At 42.3% G+C, this 21,583-nt stretch overlaps 1 protein-coding gene across 1 annotated transcript in view; it reads right to left on the reverse strand.

The window, feature by feature from the left end:
* LOC129330426 (piezo-type mechanosensitive ion channel component 2-like) overlaps positions 1 to 21,583 on the reverse strand; it is a 90,062-nt gene that overhangs the window by 66,287 nt on the left and 2,192 nt on the right. The window contains exons 3-16 of the mRNA XM_054980454.1: positions 19,060 to 19,264; positions 16,316 to 16,529; positions 15,040 to 15,202; positions 14,140 to 14,235; positions 13,474 to 13,630; positions 12,767 to 12,903; positions 10,796 to 11,059; positions 9,609 to 9,720; positions 8,117 to 8,298; positions 7,257 to 7,405; positions 5,986 to 6,159; positions 3,920 to 3,961; positions 2,508 to 2,540; positions 1,409 to 1,512 (exon numbers count right to left, since the gene is read on the reverse strand). Coding sequence (XP_054836429.1) covers positions 1,409 to 1,512; positions 2,508 to 2,540; positions 3,920 to 3,961; positions 5,986 to 6,159; positions 7,257 to 7,405; positions 8,117 to 8,298; positions 9,609 to 9,720; positions 10,796 to 11,059; positions 12,767 to 12,903; positions 13,474 to 13,630; positions 14,140 to 14,235; positions 15,040 to 15,202; positions 16,316 to 16,529; positions 19,060 to 19,264 — 2,032 coding nt within the window. The remainder of the gene's footprint in view (positions 1 to 1,408; positions 1,513 to 2,507; positions 2,541 to 3,919; positions 3,962 to 5,985; positions 6,160 to 7,256; positions 7,406 to 8,116; positions 8,299 to 9,608; positions 9,721 to 10,795; positions 11,060 to 12,766; positions 12,904 to 13,473; positions 13,631 to 14,139; positions 14,236 to 15,039; positions 15,203 to 16,315; positions 16,530 to 19,059; positions 19,265 to 21,583) is intronic.

The following is a 21,583-nucleotide window of genomic DNA, read 5'->3' on the forward strand; positions in this document are numbered from 1 at the left end:
CACTTCACTTTCTGTACCAGTTTAATTATGGTAATTTCTCCCTAAAATTCTAGAGAATGCAGTTTAGTGACGAGCCTGAGAATTCTCCTTTAGGTATTGGGAGCCCACCACACAGAATTACAGTTCCCAGGGTTCTTTAAAGAACTGAAATAACCACGAAAGCAATTTAAGTCTTTAGTGTAGATATGTTTCAGGATCTTGATGCATAAAAGCCACAGTCCTATACATGCTTACGTGGAGGTAAGCCATTGATTTCTGTTGGGTAATTCTCAAGTAAGCATGCATAGGATTGCAGCCTAAGTATGTTGTAATATATTCTAGGAGACAATATTTAGTAGTGAGCAAAAGAGTGGGAAAGCAAACATACAATGATTTACAGTAGCTTAAGCATGTCAGGTTTTTGAACTCAAAACATGGCAACTAGCAACAACAACTCCTAGGTCTAAAGGGAAGAATCTCAGGTTGTTCATCCTGGTAAAAACAAACTGGACAGACTGGGGCATTAAAATGGCCCAGGAACAAACAGAGCTGAGAATATATATGTATATTTGTATGTATGTTATTTATAGTCCGTCTTTCTCACCAAGACTCAAGGTAGATTACGCAGTGTGAGTCAGTACAGTCAATATCAAGAACATTTCTTGATACTTATGGTAATAGTAGTGAAGTCTATGGTCCCTCAATATTTACAGCAATAGTAGCAATGGGTGTACATCCCATAATGCTATCAGCTGAGTCCCAACCAAGCTAACTTGGCCACCAATGGCCACCCAGCAATACACCACCAGCAACTATCCCAGTTAGTGAAAGAACTAGCCTTTGGGGAAGGAACGAGGCCTCCAAAGCCACCTGAAATTAAATCAAGCTGAAAGATGTCTCCAGGGCTGGCAACCATTGAGATACAATGCAGGTCAAAAATGACTGGCATGGCACATCTACTTAAGTCAGTGGAAATGAGGTGCCTAAAATTAAAGGTACCTTTTAAAAAAAACCCTATGCCAAGTGTTACAGTAATGAAAAGAAAGTTGGACATCAAATGTATATATCTACTGCAACGTCAGACAAACAAATGTGTAAATCATAAACGCTCAGGCTCTTGTTGAATGAATGATCGACTCATTGGGATATAAAGTTTTACGGTTCTTCCATAAAAGATAAAAAGCATAAAATTAAAAACCTCAAAAATAATTATCGAGTACATTTGGAAATCCTGCCATTCCTCCAAGGAGTTGTGGTTTTCTATACATGGGTCTCTTTTCTCACATTTTGTCCTCACGGCAACCCTGTGAGTTCGTTTAGGTTGAGAGAAAATGAGTGAGCCAAGGTCATCCCGTGAGCTTCAGGCATCTGAGAGCGTATATCTGCTTGGAAAAAATTGAAACTCCATGAGCTAACAGCACGTCCTTACCCAATTTCTCATTCTGACACTTAAGTGTTGTTTCATCTACGGCTATATACTCAGAGGAGTCCAATCCACTTTGAGTATCATCCTGTAGCTTTTCAGCAGCAAGCCTGTTGAAAACACAGGAGAACCCATTACAGTTATCTCAGGGCAAGTGAGGATTTGCTACTGTTATTGCATAAGCCTTGAGATATTACTGATACATTTTAGCAGCTTACTGCTTGTTGTTGGGGGGGCACTTGAAGAGCTCTAGACAAGTGGCTGGCATCATCTCCTGAGGGGGGGCAATGGGATTACCTAGGGGGGTGCTAAGAGGCAAGGGGGTACAAGGGGGTACTGGAGACGGGCCCTTCCCGAAGGCGTTGTTTGCTTATTTACTACTGACCAGGCTAGAACCTAGAACGAAACATCTTCCTCGTTTCAGGTTTCCACGTCTGCATGGTGCTGAAATCTATTGACATTTTAAGTGAATACACCACCAAAGCTCTAGTCAGATCAGAATACCACGTTTTGAGAAACCGTTGTCATCACGTGTGCTGCATTTTACTGCTATTATTGTTATTAACTTACTGTTATTAACTTTCTTTTTGTTTCATGCGAACTGCTATTCTGAATAATGCTTTTTATAGAATAGAGTAGGAGACACTGGGGATGGGTTTATGGAACCAAGAGGGCGGTGGCCTGAAAAAAATTTGGGAAGCACTGCTGGAGATTCTCCCTCTGAAATCACTTAAGGCTTTTCAAGCAAAATGACTTTTCTAGGGCTATAAGGGTTAGCGAAGACAAAGTAAAATGTATGGAGGCTCAGCATGAGGGTTAATAATTTTTGTAGGGAGTAATTTCTGGCTCTAAGAAATATACCGCCATAGCTCTGTTCAGCTGTTACAATTTTGGCACGCCAATCTTGCATCATGGGAGAATACACTACCTGTGATCATACTGATACATGCTGTCACCATTTTGTGTGAACAAAGCAATGCACATATTTTCCAGCTGGGGGTTCCAGCAAAACCTGGGTCTCCAATTACGTGTGCACCGAAGCCGGAGAAATATGCAAGTTGCCTGAAGGCATGGAAGGAACAGATTCACTGAAATCAAAGCTCACCTTTTTTGCAGTCTCAAGATATTGTCCTTGAGGCTAAAAAATGTGAAAGATAAAAGACACAATATAAATGATTATCATGCCATCTCAGAAGTCTTGAAAACTCTGGAATAAAACAGGACAGAATCATCCTGATCTCTCCAATATATAATCCCTCTATTCAAATATTATGCTTTCGAGACTCCTTTATTGTTAACATTTATAAGCTACGTGCACAGTAACATGTTTCCAAAGCAGTCTGCAACATTCATTGAAACATGTATAAAACAGAACAGAATACAAAGCATAAAAATCAATAGCACTGATTGGTATCATGTTGACCTACTGCATTATCTGCTCTTCTATGACTGTCCCCTGCATAAAAAAATAGCTGGTCCCTTTCGAATAGTCAGGACACACATTTTGACTGCTTCCACACAGAGGTTTTTCTCCTCTTTGGTGTCCAAACTGGTAGGTTTTTTTTTAAGCATTCACACAATGTCATGCCTTAATTATGTTGCAATAATCCCTTCCCCCTAGTCAGTTGCTTAGATTTTCCAGATCTGCTTTCCTACAATATCTTTGGGAAGAATGCAGTCCAAACAGGTTTTCGGACTACCTGGATGGGAATGTGTGCATTTTCAAAGGTCCCTCCCACACTAGCACCATTTCCCTTTGGTCAGCTCTTTATGGACACCCATTTTCTCTGCCACACTATAGCATTTACAGATTTTTTTTTAAAAAAAAACCCAAAAACCCTCTAGTGGCACTGTGGGGGAAAAGCAGGACGCATGGTGGCTGACGGAGGGAAGTGTGCAGAAAAGATGTACTTCCCAAACTCTACTCTCTGTGTCCCCATCTTCAGGGGTGATGCAGGTAGCAACTAGAAACAGGGCTTTTTCAGTAGTGGCACCTTGTATTCAGAATGCCCCGCTCCCAGGCTCACCTTAACTCTTCTTTTTACTAAGCCAAAGCTCTTCTTTTTACTGAGGATTTTAACTAACGGGTTTTTACCTTTTTGCTTGTTTTGTTGTCTACTTCTGATCTGATATTTGTTTTATTGATTTTTTTAGTGTACTCAGTGGTTATTTTATGATGTTTTTATGCTCCTGGCCGGGTTTTTATGACTTGCTTGGTTTTTTTTTTTAATATGGATACTTTATGATTTTTATGGTCTTGTTTTTATTTGTAAGCTGCTTCCACCAGGACTCTGGAGAGAAGACATAAATTCCCAAAGCAAGCAAACACAAAACTCCAGTGTGGATACTCTGTTGACAATGCACATGGCTCTGCATTCACAGCAGCAAAGAATGCAAAATAGAAAATCCTCATCATCTGGTTGAAAACCCTCCCAAATTCATTTTCTTCTGTTATACCTAACATGACGCAATTTGTAAGAAGTTCTGGAAAAGACTCAGGAAATAAAGCTAACTTACATATTAGCCAGAAGAGCCACCCGAGTCTTGGTCTTTTTGTCGCTGTGGAGAAACAAGAGAATCTCAGTAAACATTTCTTTTCAATCACAGCAGACTAACACTACACCACCCAATAGCATTTCCTTGTTCAGAAATGTCCTGGGCTCACTTACTCATCTGAGTAATGGGAATAATAAATGTGTCCCTCACACAGTGGTCGAGAAGAGAAATTAAAAGTGAAGAACAGCAAACAAAATCACACTGTATAAAGTCTCAGAGTATCTGCACATGACAAAATAGATTATTTCTACTTTTGTATGTTGATTAACATTGTATGGGCCTCCTTTCCATGAATAAAGTGCACTCAAGGCAACATTTAAAATTAACATGCGTAATGTAAAGAATAGGTCTTTTAAAAGAAACTCACATTGATCTCTGCCGACATATATTGCATTCTTAAAAACCAAACACCATTGCCAAATTATCTTTCTATAGTTTTTCCTTATTGCCACTCAGTCGGCAAAGTTGTATGAAGATAACATTATTGTCAGATTTCCTCCTTCAATACTTTGCTTCATAAACATCACAAAACTCAAAGTTATTCCAGAATACATAGACAAAAACCAGGTATCTTCTTGTCTTATACTGCTGATCAAACAAGGAAGATGTGGACCCCCCCCATGCACTTATTACAAAATACTTGCGCATTCAAAATGTTTATTCCTAAATGTTGTGTATGTCTTGAGATCTTGTGCCTTTTAGTTGATGTTGTTTGGACCTTTACCCCCTGTAGTTTTAGCGAGTAGCTGAAGAGGGTGTTCAAGGTTCGTGTTGGTTGTGTTCTGAGAAAATCAATCTAGTTATTATTAAGGTTTGTTGAACTTCATTTCTTACCCCTACCAGATCTTGCAAAAAGTGTCCAACCAAATAAATGCTGCTAATTCAGATATACACACACATATACACAAAAGAAATGCAAAAGAACTCAAAGGGAAAATCCAACACAAAAGTGTTGGATTAGTATTCATCAAGAGCGACATTCAACCCTATTTTCCTCCAGGCTTGAATAAAAACTTTGGTTTTCTCATTCACCGGGGCTTTTTTTTGTGGTGGTGCAGGGGGTTCTCCCAAATTTAAGGAGGAGAATTGGTGGTATAAATTGGTGCAGCCTTATATATGAGTACCAGTAAAAACAAAATGAAAAAGGACTGACTATAGGTTCTAATAATTTAGCATGACCTGCACTTTGTAGATGTTAATTGATTTTGCATGGATATGAAAGTGGGACAGTGAAGAAAGCTGTCACGAAGAAAACCAGCTCATTCAAAATGTGGTGTTGGAGAAGAGCTTTACTGATACAACAGATCATCAAAAAGACAAACAAGTGGCTTTTAGAGCAAATCAAGCCTGAATTCTCCCTAGAAGCTAAAATGACTAAAGCGGAGGCTATTGTACTTTGGTCAGCTCACAGAAAAAGACAACAATGCTAGGAAAAGTTGGAGGCAGAAGGAAAGGAAGACCCAACATGAGCTGGATTGACTCAATAAAGGAAACTACAACCTTCAGTTTGCAAGATCTGAGCAAAGCTATTACTGATAAGATGTTTGGGTGCTCATTCATAGGGTCACCATAAGTCAGAAAGAACATAACAGGACACAACATACACAATCTGTTCTGCTTATGTCTTACTCAGCACCTTACGTGATTAATTTTATTTTATTTAAAATATTTATATCATGCCTTATCTTTTGAAGGGGGGATGTTTTCCTACTGTGCACATCTAGCTACAGTCCTCCTTACCCACTCTGAATAGACTGAATTTTCATTGACTGGTCACAATTTCTCTAACTGGCCTCTATTTGTAACATCTCCCCACTCCCACCTCTCTGTTGCTTGTCATTTGAAGTATAAGTATATCTTTTGTGGATGTACACTCCCGTGCATCTGATGAAGTGAGCTCTGACTCGCAAAAGTTTGTGGATAAATTTTGTTAGTCTTTAAGGTGCCCCTGATGTTTAATTTTTTTCAGAGAAAGGGATGGATCTCTCTTAATGCAATGCACGAACTCATTACACCATGCACAGTACCTGCCAGGTGAAAAAGTAGGGTTGACAGCAATATTAGTCAGATCTGTGATCTTCAGGAAATCTTTATGAAAGTAATGCAACTGGAGGATGCAAGCCAGGAGAAATGCAGCAGGAAGCAGAATCCTTGCAAAGAGCTCTATAGTGCTGAATCGTTCAAGACCCAGATCTTTTAACCTGTGAAACAAAAAAGTGGGGGAATGGATACAGACAGCCTGGTGAAGAAAGGAATTCATTCCTATTAGGGGTCTTCAAGCACAAGAGCAAACTGCAACTGGCATTCTTGGTTAATACAAATGAGCCAACCAGTGAACTCTGTCCTGCATTTCCCTAGCATAAAAAAAACCCCAACTTATTATGCTTTCAGTGTGGGGTCCTACGATTCCTTGGCTGTTCATTGTAGAAGGAACCATGAATTTATATGAAATTCCTGTGAACATACCTAGACACCTACAGAATCTCTACTCCACAGGTCTGGGAAGAGGCCTTTATAATCTGAAAACAAAAGCCTTGAAATACCTTTCATTAATACTAGCCCAAATAGCAAAAACATTGTGCAAGCTTTTGAGTTCTCCAGGTCTCTTCATCAGGCTAGATGTTTATAAACAAAAAGAAGGTAAGAAGAGGAAAAAAAAGATCCCAGGGCCTCTTTGTTAGCATCCTGTGTAGACTACTTTCAATGCATAAAGCTTGAAAGAATTTTTTTTTCTCCAGTTTTTTTGCTGCTGTTGTTCAACATCCAGCCTGACAAAGTTTGCACAGTCTTAAAAGAAAGTATTACACGGCTTTTGTCTTTGGCTTTTTCTGACATGCTGCCTACTTTATTTGTTCACTTCTGTAAGTTATCTTCTAAATTCCCAAGTCCATGCAGGATAGACTCGAATCCTGTGCCACTTCCCACTAAAAACCATTTGTTCCAGAAAAGCAGAAATGCCTTGTCATGTGACAGTTCAGCAGAGACGGGCTCCAAATGAGCCATAGACTTGGCCCCTCCCCTTCAGGGAGCAAGACCTGTTGGGAAAGAACTGGTTCAGCCAACAGATTCCCCCTCTCCCAGGAAGGAAGAGCGGGAGACCAAACCAACGGTGAACAGGCAAAAAAGATAAAAGGGCAATAAGATCCCTCCCAAGTCTCACAGGTCCTTGCTTGAACATCTGAATGACAACCACAACGTTTGTATTTGCTGCTCTGCAACTCCCCTAAGAACTTACTGTAACTGATGCCAAGGAGAAAACTGAATGTAAAATATTTTGGATCTAACTGAAAGCTCTTACCTCTCCTCTGGTATCCCCAAGCTCTTTAACAAAAACTCAGAAACCATTTCAAACTGGTAGGCATAGATAGCAATAAGGACTATCATGGAGTATGAGACGACAGTGAGCCAAAAACCCTTCAGGATTAGCCGCCATTTCTCATAGTGAACCTGAAAACAACGGATGCAATGTCATGTTTTAGTCTATAAGCTGACAGACATTTTAAATATTTGTTTGTGTTAGCAGCAAATATGATGCGGATCATTCTGGTGGTGGACTTACGGCGACCCCTGCTGGGGTTTTCAAGGCAAGAGACAAACAGAGGTGGTTTGCCGTTGCCTGCCTCTGAACAGCAACCCTGCTGTTCTTTAGGGGTCTCCCATCCAATGACTAAGCTACGCCAACCCTGCTTAGCTTCTGAGATGGTCCTTCCATCTACACCCTTCGTGCTGTACTTGGCATTTCTCCTATGAACTTTATGTAAAAATATGCCTTATCTTGCCTTATTAGCACTTTAATGATTGTGCATAGGACTTTGTGTTTAAGTATGCACTAGCACTTTTTGTACAGCCATTGTGGTGGGAAGCTTGCATGTAATGATATATACTGAAGGCAGTCTGTGTGTACAAGAAAATATTTATTACAAATAATAAGACATTTATATTTGAAAATTGATTTATTGTTTAGTTAGTACATCACAATTTCTGTACTGGTAGCTTCTGAGATGTGACAAGGTCAGGCTTGCCTGGGCTATCCAGGTCAGATTCTAATAATGAGGAGTTCAAAGTTGCTATCAAACAATTTTTAGGGAGGGAGGGGGAACAAGCCACAAAGTAACCCAAAAAAGGGGCACAGATGTATCAGATTCTAGGCCTGCTTACCTGATACAGAGCCACCCAAACCAGGAAAAGCGCAATGTAGAGAATTTTGTACAGAGCTACTTTGCCGTTGAAGCTGACGATAAAAAACATGACCGAGCAGAAGTAAATCCAGTATTTTACGAGCATCTCCATTAGCACGGAACCGAGGAAATCCAAAAGCTGGTTGCGGCGCTTGTCAATTTCTGTAACAGGAGTTTCAATCAACCAGAAATGCCATTAGGGCATTCTAAATTCTAAACCTTCGAAGACAAGACTACCTCATAAGACCATTCTCATCAATCTCATTTGCCTGTTATCTTCGTCATTTCATTTACTTATGAAAGTCTCCTGGGATCTTACATCAATACCTAGTTCTTTGGATGTAATAACAGCTGATAGAAATTACTGTTCTGCATACAGTGGCATGTGAGGGTAATCTGCAGAAGAGCATTCATAAATGAAGTTTTCCCACTGGCGCTCTGAAGGTTTACAGTCCATGCCATTCTGTTCTGCTGAATGAGGCAATTCAGGGCCAAACCAGGCGTGATCTTAGAAAGACAGTGAATGGAGCTCCCGATTCTTTTGAAATTCAGTTGCCAGGCATGCAAGCTGTATCTGATCAGGATCAAGGGGCAAGGGGAAGAGGGGAAGCATTCCCCTTCATGTACCTGGAACAGCCACAGGGAGCTGCCATGTGCCCCTGGGGAAAATAGAATGATAGAGGTATTGACTTGAGGACTTGTATGTTTGCCCTTCAGCTCAAATAGCAATTGCCTGGAGGTGTATCAGCTTGGGAAATCAGGAGGGAGGGTTTAACCCTTCACAAAAACACACCACAACATTGGGCCTCCAGGTACTTGATCAATGAATTTGAAAAAATGATAGCCCCTTTCACAGAACTCTCTGCACTACAAGCTGTTTTCCCCTCAGGCTAAGAGTCTCTAGCGCTCAAGTGTAGGGAGACGCAATGTTAGCCAGGAAGTGTAGTTTAAAAAGACAGAGCTGAAGGCTGTCTGTTTCACCACTCTACACAGAACCTGCAAGATTGCTCCCCAGAGGGTTTGTTAATTTCCTTTTCTCCTCCCAAAGGCTCTGTCAGGCAAAGAGGAAATTAACAAACCCTCTGAGGAGTGATCTTTGCAGGCTCTGTAGAGAGGTGAAATTGACAGAGCCTTTGATCCTGTCTTTTTAAACTACCCTTCCCGGCTAGCACTGCATGTCTCTACACTTGAGCATTCTTGTGTAAGATCTCGTGTAGAGAGACTCATAGTTGAATATATAGTACAGAAATGCTCTCATTTGTCCTCTATTGCAATCATTTGTTCAGTGGGTGAAGTCAAGGGAAACCTGAAAGTGTTGCTTTGCCTACAAATCTCTGAATCATTCTGTACAAGTTTAAGTTTAGAACACAAGTACTCAAAGAAAGCATGTATAATAAGATACAATAAAACCCACTTAAAATATGCTTTAAAAATTGTCAGGGTGAACTTTATTTGGTACTAAGTTTTCTTACCTGATTCACCTACTGTCACAGCCTGGAGTGACTCTTCTTCCTCTTTCTTCTGCCTTTGCCTTTGCACCATATGCTGCTTCAGCAAGAGCCAAAAGGTAAACAGATACAAAATCTGCAATAAAATCATATAAATATTTTGAAGAAGTATACACAGAATTTGGGTCTACAAGTGACTCGATCCTTTTTGGAACTCAAGGGTGAAAATGACCATGAATGCTGGCCCAAAGCAAAATACATGTTCTAGTCTCTGTGCTGTACAGACTTACATCCTTCTAAGTCTATTGTAATCAGTGGGTTTAGAGGGGCACAACTCTGTATAGGATTGCACTGTAAATCTTGCCAAGGTGATTTTTGCCTATTTTGCAGAATATATTCTATTTCAAGATGCTTCTTAAAAGCAAGAACTAGGGAAATTGTGTTGATAATGGCCTTTTTGCAGCAGGACACTGAACTGATTAAAGGTATAACAAAAGCTTCATTATTAGAACTGACAAAACCGGACAAGTAAGTGGAAAGATAAGCCTAGCTTCCTAGCTAGCTTGAGAGTAGGTTTGCCAGCCTGCAGGTGGGGTCTGGAGATCTCGCCTAATTACAACTCATCTGCAGACTACTAAGAGCAGTTCCTCTGGAGAAAATGGCTACTTTGGAGGGTGGGCTCTATGACATTGTATCAAGTGTCTGTGCGTTCTGTTCCAAGGACAGAAAGCCCATGGAACATGGCGGTGGGCACAAAATTACACGTTCCTAATCTCATTTCCAACTATTAAAAAAATTAGATGTGCTTCTGGTCTTCATTACTACATTCATATTCTTGAGTGTCTAAACCAGAAGTCCCCACTGCGCTGTCATGGTTTCAGACCCCCAATGAAAGCAATGGCAGTGAAGTTTCAGAATAATCTGGGGTTCAGGGACCCAAGACTATATCACTGGAGCAAGTCACAGTTTATCTTGGGCCACCATAGCTTGTTTAAAAGTATTGAAAAGTATTGCCAGAATAAACACTTGTTGATCTTTAAGAAGTTGCAAGCTTGTTGATGTCCTCTTCTCGTTCAGCCTCCTCCTTCTGTATGGGGTTCATAGGTTCAGTCTGCTTGGTTCTTTCTTTCTCTTTTTCAGAAATACCATCCTGTATGTTACAAGGCCCAGCCCTTCATTTCAAGTCAAGCACTGAACTAAAAGAGACTCACCTTGGCTGCCAGATGGACACAAGGCAGCGAATAAGGCTTTAAATCCAAATCAATAAGCAGTGAAGTTGGAACCCCAGGAAAGAGTTCCTTCTGAGAAATGTTTAATCCCACAAAGAAATTGAGGGTCACCAGGATGTTTCCATAGGCGACCAGGAAGGGTGAGCTACGCAGGGCACAGAGGCGACGGTCCCGCACCATCCAGATGATACAGGACCAAATCAGCAGGACAAAAGCCAGCCAGCTGGTATGAGTGATACTCCAAACCTACAAATAAATATATATTATAAAATGTATATGATTTTGAAAAGGCTGCAGCTTTAATCTCTTTAAAATCCAATTGCAAACAATCACTAATGTGCATTGAAAGTTCATTATTCAATGAGTGTGGAAGCAGTACTTCCCTGCAACTCTTAAGTAGGGGTGTGTGCTTCAGGAATCCAATTTGGGTAAAATACCCGAATCGGTCCTGATCCGGAAAGCTTCGGGATTTACAAATCGGGGCCAGATTTGGAAATCCCGAAGCAAAGCTTTCTGAAGCATTCATAATGCTTTGGGGGACCCGGGGGTAGGTTTAACCATTCCCTCCCACCCTTTCTTCCCCACCTCCCACTTACCTGGCACCACCTGGAGGAGGCTTTCCTTCCCTGCAGGCCAGTTGCGGCAGCAGCGGCAGCGGCAGGGAAGGCCCTCTCTGCTGGCCAGCTGTGCCAGCGCAGTGCTGGCAGGAGGGAAGACCCTCTCTGCTGGCCTGCTGTGCAGGCTGCGGTGGCGGCAGGAGGGAAGGCCCTCTCTGCTGGCCAGCTGTACCGGCCACGGTGGTGGCAGGGAAGGCCCTGGCTGCACAAGGTAAGTGGGGTGAGGAGTGGGGTTTAAAGGTGGGGGGAGGGAGTTTAAGGGTGGGGGCAGCCTCCCCCCTCCCCATCACTTCAGTATGCTCTGAATCTTTACGGAGCATACCGAAGTGACTTAGAAACCCGAATCCGAAGCAGCATGCCGCTTCGGATTTCTGGGTTTATTACGAATCTTTTCCCCTTTTTACAATCTTTAAAAAAAATCTTTCCCCCCTTTTTTAACCCTTTTAAAAATATTTTTCTTAATCTTATTACGAATCTTTCATTTACTACGAATATTTTTGGGTTGCACACCCCTACTCTTAAGAAGCCATGGAGTTTTCTATGGTTTGGAATGGGAGAGAATGGGAGCCAAACAAGTCATGGCTGCATTAGACATGACAGTGTCTAGACACTCCTATTTACTGCAGGGGAAAATAACTGTCTTGGCTTGGAGATTTCCCTGGATCAATCTCAGGTCCTATAGCACCCAATCTAGAAATGGTGAATGTGCCCATTGCCCATTGATTACAGATTAACCCATGTAAGGTATGTTCTGCATCCTTGGCCAGAACAGGACGGAGGACAGATAGGTTTAAAGACAAATAGGCTTGCCACTTGCCCACCCGTGATAGTTAAACCCCGACTGCTAGCCTCAATCCCATACCCACAAGAAACTCAGCAGCAGGGGGGAAATGCCCCTCATAGTGGCCGTTAAGGAACTTCTTCATGCCATGTTTTATTATTTACTTATTTACTTCATTTATACCCTGCCTTTCTCCCCAATGGAGACCCACAGTGACTTACATCGTTCTCCTCTCCTCCATTTGATTTTCACAACAATCTTGTGAGGTAGGTTAGGCTGAAAGTGTTTGAGGTTCCAGGGCAGAGTGGGGAATTCAATCTTCAATCTCCCATACTCTAGTCCAACACTCTAACCACTACATCACACTGGTTGATGCATCTCTACTGTCTTTACCATAGAGATTAGGGGGAATTCCTAGAGCATCACGCAGAGTGACATCACATTCTACCAAAGTTCCACCCTCCCCAGACACCACCCACAAAATCTCCTGGCGTTTGACGAGACACTGCTGGCAACCCTAAAGACAGGTGGTGGTCCACATGCACTGCCTCTTACCATCATGGCAATCAAAGCAGTGATGTAGCTCTGACTCATGAGGAGGTGTGCCAATGCTAACCAAGTGCTAGGCTGGGTGTCTTCGATGCAAAGTTCGCCATCAATTTCTGTCATATTTTCAGGGCCTCCTGAAACCTCTGCAGGCAATATAAATGTAGAGACTAAGATCACAATAGAAAGGCTGATTATCTCAGGGCAGATACTGAATAAAACGATCATTTATAGATTTTACAAGTCAGGTCTTATCACATTTTATTTTTATGAATGAACCTACAAAACAGATAGAAAAGTCCTCAGCAGACTAGAATAGCCCACATTTAAAGATACAACAAAAGAGAAGAGAAAGGGAATACGGCAGGACACAGGAATTGCAGCTTCCTCCAAATAGGTCCCTCTTGGTCTCTAACCACTATTCCGAAAACTCAGCTTCTTCCCCAAGTGATGCTCAAGATATTTTAATTTGAAACAGAACAACGAAAAAAGACGTGGGACAACAAATATATCGTGGCTTAGGGTTTCATGAACTTTATCCTAGAAAGCCCGGGTTGATTGTTGAGCCTTGGAATTCTTGGTTCATTTAACTTCCACGGCTTTGAAAAGTCCGATTACCCTTACAGCTTTTCCCTGGCAAGTTGGAATGCCTGGTCTTGGAAACATTCCATACTTCTGACTCAGTCCCACCATGTGGACCACGCAGTAAAACATACCTGAAAAGGAACTGCGGTGCCCTCCGTTGGTGTAGGCATACAGATTACAGCTGCTACTGGTACTTCGGCACTGCAAGAGGGGAATGTCTTGCAAGCTTCCGCTTGGAACATAAGGACCCTGGAGGTTAAAATAAAGGGACAGCTTTGCAGTGCGATCCTAAGAGGAAGAATAGAGAGTCCAGTAGCACCTTTAAGACTAACCAACTTATTTGTAGCATACGCTTTCAAGAACCACAGCTCTTGTGGTTCTCGAAGCTTATGCTACAAATAAGTTGGTTAGTCTTAAAGGTGCTACTGGACTCTCTATTATTTTGCAACACGGCTAAGTCCTCTGGATCCTACGCAGAGTTAGACCTTCTGTCCATTGAAGCTGACACCTTCCTGGAGTTCTCCCAGAATTACAACTGATCTCCAGATGACAGAGACCAGTTCCCCTGGAGAGAATGACAGCTTCAAAGGTCAGACTCTACGCTGGTCATGACATTCCCGCTGAGACCCCTCCCCTCTCCAAAGTCCACCCTCCCCAGGCTCTATCCCCAAATAACCAGTATTTCCCAAGCCAGAGTTGGCAACCCTAATTAAAGTCAATGTAACTCTACTTAGGGTTGCATGGTTGGCTTTCCACCACACAGGCAGACTGCAGGCCCAAGACAAAGTCAAGTTTACCTTCATGCTTTCATGCGTGGTCACCCAGAACTCTGCATCCGCCTTCACCTCACTGTAGTCTTCAGACTGCAGCTGAATAGCATCTCCCTTGCTTCCCTACACAATGTGTTCATTTTAAGGGGGGAGGGAAACATCCGTGAAAATAATATACCATGTGACTGCTGCACACTGGATAGAAAACAAGCAGGGTTCTAGTGGCCCCCTTAAATCTAGCAAGATCTTTATTCCTGCATAAGTTTTCATCGAATAGAGAACCCCCTTCATCAGATGCAATAAATCGAATTAGACATGGTAGCTATAATCTTGTGTTTAAACTTGGATTTGCTGCAATTGTGTAGGAAGTGATGGTGGCGGGGAGAGACACACCAGTTTGACAGCAAAAGGGACAGTCGAGGGAGACGTGTACAACACTGAGTTGCATCATCCGTTTTCGATGTAATTGCAACAGATCCAGGTTTTCAACACAATTGCAATAAAGGATCCTAGCAGAACTTTAGCAGGCCAGGTGTATTAAAGAGGGAAGTGAAGATGAAGGGGAGAGAACTTACAAGTTAAAAGAGACCAAGAGAAGCAAGTTCACAGACAATCCTAAACAAATGGAACTGTGATATTTTTATTAACTTTTTTTCAAATTTGAAAGAGAAAAATAATATATATAATAATACCTGTTTCACAGGATTTTTTTAAAAAAATGACACTCTTCAAATATAATATATATTATGCTCATCTATGTTGTTTTTCAAGTTAATATACTATTGCTCATTAGGCAGGTGAAAAGTGACAAATTGGAAGGGCTGCATATTGCCCAGCATCCATTCCATCAATCCAGACTTTATATCCTAGTAAAGGTAAAGCCTGAAGAGTTTAACTTGTGTGGTTTGCAGTTAATACATCCCTTACTTTTGCAGGCAGTGCCCACTGCTGGAGTATCATGACCAACATATAGTAGAGTGCCAGAAGTATTAGAGGATTCAATGCCACTGGCCAGCTTAGTTGAGGGTGAACTTGAAGCTTCCAGGGTATGGTGATGTCAGCCTTAATAAGTGGAACAATGCCTAAGAGCCTGGAGAAGGACAAAACGAAGAAAGAGCTGCCCCATTTAACTTTCTTATAGGATAACAGGAGGAAACCACCACAAACCCTTTCAAAGATATAGAATCCATCATTTGACTGCAGCAAATGCATATATGGGTATGTGTGAATAAGCAAGCCCTGACCAAACAGCACAAAAGGAATTTTCATGTCAACTGAGAACTGTTCTAAACATTCTATGCCGAATGACATGGTAGATTCCATCTCAGACTCACGTAGAGGGTTAACTTTTTAGATACTTCCTTTAGCGTGCTATATTTTCACACAGGAAAGCATTCAGAACTATGGTGCTTGGCACACACATATATCCCTGCAGTCTGTGTAATGTTTTTTTCAGTGTTGAGCACATTCACGTGTTCACATGGGGCAGGGAGCAGAGGGTGGGAGCAGATGTGGGATCTCCAAGCGGCACCCCGGTGTGAATTTAAGGGTAGAGTCAACCCTAAATTCAACTCACAAAGGCATTTTTTTCTGGGTAAATCAACACTCATTTCGAATCCTTATCCATAATTCAGATGTTATTTCTGTGTTTTTTTAAAAAAAAATTGAACCAATCCCTTTACCAGCTTCTATTTATGTAGCAAAATGCGGAGAATCAAGAGACGAGATAGCAAAAAGTTACAATAGTCGTAAACAGGGCTTTTTTTCTGGGAAAAGAGGTGGTGGAACTCAGTGCGTCACCAGCACAGGGGGCAACTCTTGGCGGGAGGTGGTGCCCCTGGTACCACATGTGCATGCGCAAAGTGCGCACATGCTGCCAGGGGCGGGGCCACCAGCCATGTGACCATTTTCAAGAGGTTCCGGAACTCCGTTCCACCGCTTTCCAGCTGAAAAAAAGCCCTAGTCATGAAAACCTAACGAAATAAAGAGTTAGAAAAATTACAATTTTTTTTTACTGTTATTTCATAATTCAAATTGCCATTCAATACATTTTAGTACACACAGTCTTCATATACAGACCTATACATAAAGTGCTAGTGCAAAACAATGGTGATACCACCTATGAACAATTAATACTTCTAAAGTTCATCAATTTTCCTAGAGTTTACTATTTATGCAGCAACTTTTCCAAAGAGCTTTTTACCTGGCATAAAGGTCTTCAGCAGGAACAAGGCTCTGGATGTATGGCAGCTGGTACAGGTACAGAACAGTTAAATGGCCCGCATTGAATATTGCGATCATCACACACAAGCTATTGAAGGCCACTGGGCAGACTGGACGATGGCAAGACCACCACGAACACAAGCCCAGGAAGAGGAAGAAATAAACTGCAGATGCCACAGATGGCAGAATTATGCCTGAGCAAAATAAAGCAAAATAAAATTGCAGAGGTCAGACTAAGCACACATATGAAATTCTTGCATTCAAATGCTGCTCACAATTCTGATTTTTTTCCTTTTCCTTTTCCTTCCTTCCTTCCCTCCTTCCTCCTTCTTTCCTTAAACAGCCCGCGTTTATACAATTACCAGAATCCAACTCTAATGGAGGTTACAGTAGAAAAAAGCAAGCTTCCAGTAAGTCTAACAAAAATTGTGGTAGGATATGAGCTTTCATGAGTCAGAGCTCACTTCTTCAGATACAGGTAGAACGTGAACCCATCTGTCCTTATATATTGGAGAGTGGAGTGATTACAGAAGCCGAATTATAATAGCCAGTGAATACCAATAGCAGGCATGATTGGATAGGATGAGGTATGCAGACAGCTAGTGGGTGTGGAGAAATCAGCATTGGTAATGAGACAGGAAGCCTAGGTCTCGATTCAGTCTAGGTGGATACACTTACAGTTCACCTACAGCTCACAACATATGCTAGAATGCTCCCCCCAATAAAAGATTGCAAAATAGAAAAGCATCATATTGGGCAACAGCTCATTTGTAACCAATATGCGGGTGACACTCAGCTCTATCTTGCGCTTCCAGCAGATCCCAGAGAGGCTGTGAAAACAGTGAACAGGTGCCTGGAGGCAGTTTGGGGATGGATGAGGGAGCTAACAAGTTGAAACTTAATTCCAATAAAACAGAGGTGCTACTGAAGGGGGAGGGAATGTTTGACCCAGAAATTGGGGTATCTCCTGTTCTGGATGGGGTTGTGCTCCCCCTAAAGAAGCAGGTTTGTAGTTTGGGGTGCTCTTGGACTTGAACCTCCTGTTGGAAAAGCAGGTGGTGGCAGTAGCCAGAAGTGCCTTCTACCCTCCGTAGTTTTTCCTGGGCAAACAAGATCTTGCCACTGCAGTACATGTACTGTATTCTGTATATTTTTGTATTTAAACATTGGCCATTTCCACACAGCTTACCTTCCTCCAGAAAACAGCGTCTTCATGCACGAAATTGCACGAGAAGACACTGTTATCGCGCGAGAATACGCTGTTATCGTGCAAGAAGACGCTGTTATTGCAGAAGACACCGTCTTCTCGCGCGATTTCGCGTGATAACAGCATCTTCCTAGCGTGATTCTGTGCACGAAGACGCTGTTTTCCGGAAGAAGGTAAGCCGTGTGGAAACGGCCATTCTTTTAACGTTTGAAATGTCTGGAATGTTTGAAATATTTCACTGTTTGCTTACTTGGCAACCCTGAGCTGGATGGAAAGGTGGCACAGAATTTTTTTAAAAAATAAATAAAACAGTAGGAGCTATTCACCTGATCAAAGAGACAGTGTCTCTGTCCTGACTTTGAAACACACTGTGTGTGTGTGTGTGTGTGTGTGTGTGTGTGTGTGTGTGTGTGTGAGAGAGAGAGAGAGAGAGAGAGAGAGAGAGAGAGAGGTCATGGCTCTGTAGCAGATCCTTGGCATGCAGATGGTCCCAGGTTCAATCCCTGGTACCTCCAGATAAAAGTATCAGGTAATGGGTGATGTGAAAGACCTTTACCTGAAACCTTGAAGAGTCACTGCCAGTCAGAGCAGACAATACTGACCCTGATGGACTAATTGTCCAGTTCAGTATAAGGTCGCTTCTTGTGTTCATACAGTCACACATTACAAAATACATGAAACTGCCATGTAGAGCATTAATGGCATTAGTCCTGCAGTCCATCTAGCCCAATATAATCTTCTCTGGCTAGTGGTAGCTTTCTTGGGTTTCAGAGACAGAAAAATCTGTCCCATAATCTACAGCTTGAAGTCCTTTGATTGGATATGCCAGGAAATGAAGATGGCCTTTCTATATGCCGTGTGTGTACGCTATATTAGTGTTCCATGTCCCCTATCCAAGCAAAAAACCAGTAGTGGATGGTTCATTGCCGAACTCCAGGTGGTGCCTGGAGATCTCCTGGAATTATAACCGATCTCCAGAGTTCCCCTGGAGAAAACAGTAAAGAGTCCAGCAGCACCTTTAAGACTAGCCAACTTTATTGTAGCATACACTTTTGAGAACCACAGCTCTCTTCGTCAGATGCTACAATAAAGTTGGTTAGTCTTAAAGACTCTACTATTTTGCAACTATATACTAACACGGCCAACTCCTCTGGATCTATGACCTGGAGAAAATGGCTGCTCTGGAGGATGGACTTTATGGCATTATATCACAACGAGGTCCTTCCCCTCCCCAAACCCTGCCTTCCCAAGGCTTCACACACACACACACACACACATTCACACCAAAAATCTCTAGTAATTCCCCTACCCAGAGCTGGAAACCCTATGTGAAACAGCTCTTGATAACTGGCAACTGAATATACAAACTGCCTCCATATATAAAAACATGCCATTTGAGAAGAGATGAATGTTCTATGCTGTTAGATGTACTGACTCAGTCACACAAACAAGCAACTCTTTAGTCCTTGAGTCATAAATATGCATGTGTGCATCAATCCAGAAAAGTTTTTTTTCACCTGCTAAGCCTAATAGAAACGTAGCCATCACTTTGATAGCAGTATCTAATACCCCTCCAAAGAGGATCTTCAAGCCTACTAGAAAAAGTGTGACTTTCTGGAATAAACCCGATTGGCTGACATCTGTATCTCTTTGCAGATGCTTCTTCTCCAGTAGACCGTCCATCCCTTCATCATCTGTATCTTCTGTTTCTGCTTCAGATTCCTGTAAATGTGGAACCAATTAAACCAGTTAAACTAGAATCACTCCTCACAATGATGAAGAGCAAAGCCAAACTGACAGCAAGACAACATCGGATTCTGTTCCGCTTGCATTTCAGTTATTAAGGGGAACGGGCCGTTTCTCAAATGGGATATTAACAACAAAGACCTTATTGGGGAAAAATCGGTCATGACACATTGAGTTGTCTTAAAAAACGATATCCTAAATAAACTCTATGGGCTCTGCTGACAGGCTAGCGTGTGAAAATTTGTTCCAGTGATCTCATAGTGTTTAAAGTCGGAGCCAAAAAAAAAAAGGGAAAACGTTTTTTTCTCTTATTGTCCATTTACAGTGAAGCCTGACTTCCTTTAAGAAAGGAATGTTGCCGAATCGGTCATGCTAGGCATGGGTGCTTGCTTCTGGTTCATGGCCTACGGCTGCATTTGGAATGCTGCTCTACTGAGACAAACACACGTATTTCTTTTGAGCACTCAACGGCAGACAGCCATTTTTAAAGTCTTTGAGACTGCGGGCCTGTTCATACTCACTTTGAGGTAAGCCCCACTAAAATCAAGCTACTCTCGGGGCCAAAATACATGTTCTGGTTTTTAATGTGTAGTGTTTAAATTTCCCAACCTCACTTTGACTCGGGTTGCAAATACATGTTACTAAGTACCTAGGAAAGCTCAAGTGAACCTCATTTCATGTTTCCCCCTTCCAACTTTCCATGCACTTGCTTGCACAGTCAAACTTCAATTTGCTCCACGTAAATATTCACACATTCAATATCAGTTCCTCCTCACCTGCTAAAGATATCCCAGTTTCCCCCACCTCCCACCTTCATTCATTGAAATGCCAATCTTAACACTTTCTCACACCTTAAAGAAGGGGAGGAGTTAGCCGTGTTAGTCTGTAGTAGCAAAATCAAAAAGAGTCCAGTAGCACCTTTAAGACTAACCAACTTTATTGTAGCATAAGGTTTCGAGAATCACAGTTCTCGAAAGCTTATGTTACAATAAAGTTGGTTAGTCTTAAAGGTGCTACTGGACTCTTAAAGAAGTGCAAATTGACAAGTCAAAGGAGCCTACGGTACTTGTTCTCACAGAGAAAGACTCAATTGCTGATGGAATCACACAAAGGGAGCTCTATGAAAGCAGCATGCACATGTGCTGAGCAAGAAGAGCCTGCAAGTCAGTTGAGGACCAGACACAAAATCCTTTACTTGAGCATCCCCAGGTAATTTGCAATGCGTATTTCCACTCACTGACATTCATGCATCAGGTGTGAGGGAACTCATTTCCCAAGCACCTGAGGCCCCAGTGCAGATTGGGAGCCTGGAGCAGGGCGAGAAAGACCTTCAGTCTTTCCCCCGCACTAATTTCGTGACCTGAGATGCACCCAGAAGGGAGGAGCCTCCACCACCACATGGCAAATATGTAGTGCTCTCCAGCACCATTTTGGGTTGGGAAAACGGTGCAGGCAGGGGAAGACTGGAGCCCCTTCTGTCCACCATGGCCCTGATCCACATGCACTTGGAACAAAGTTCCTTCACATCACTGCCTGATGTTATTTCTCTTTTCTGGTTTTATTTCTTTGATGCAGTATCATCTGCAAGCTGGTATCAAACTCATTTCATTTGTGTTGATCTTTTTTCTAGAATGGATGCTAGTTTTTTCTCAGAGGGTGTTTGGGATTGCAATGAATTCTTATCCACCAAACTGGGCTGCTTGGACAAGCTACATACATCTCCATTCTAGGTGGTTCAAGGCATCTAAGAGGAGTTTGAGAAGGGCAAATGCTTGAGTGGTGGCAGCCACCCCAAATTCTCAATAAGGGGGTTAGGGAAGAAGGGGAATCTCTGCAAAGGTCTTGAGCTTCCTGGTAAATATTTATCCCTGAACAACTGAGCTCTCTCTTGGCTGCTCTCTGTCTTAGAGCAAGTGGCAGGAGGAGAGAAAGCGAGGGAGCCCACCTAGCCAGTACAGGTTAAAAATTGTAACATGTTGTTTGACCCTTAGTTCATAGTAGGTAAAGGTAAAGGTAGTCCCCTGTGCAAGCACCGAGTCATTACTGACCCATGGGAGGACGTCACATCACAACGTTTTCTTGGCAGACTTTTTACGGGGTGGTTTGCCATTGCCTTCCCCAGTCATCTACACTTTACCCCCAGGAAACTGGGTACTCATTTTACCGACCTCGGAAGGATGGAAGGCTGAGTCAACCTTGAGCCGGCTACCTGAATCCAGCTTCTGCTGGGATCGAACTCAGGTCGTGAGCAGAGCTTGGACTGCAGTACTCCAGCTTACCACTCATAGGATAAAA

This window comes from Eublepharis macularius, chromosome 5 (genome assembly GCF_028583425.1).
Source record: "Eublepharis macularius isolate TG4126 chromosome 5, MPM_Emac_v1.0, whole genome shotgun sequence".
Taxonomy (NCBI): Eukaryota; Metazoa; Chordata; class Lepidosauria; order Squamata; family Eublepharidae; genus Eublepharis; species Eublepharis macularius.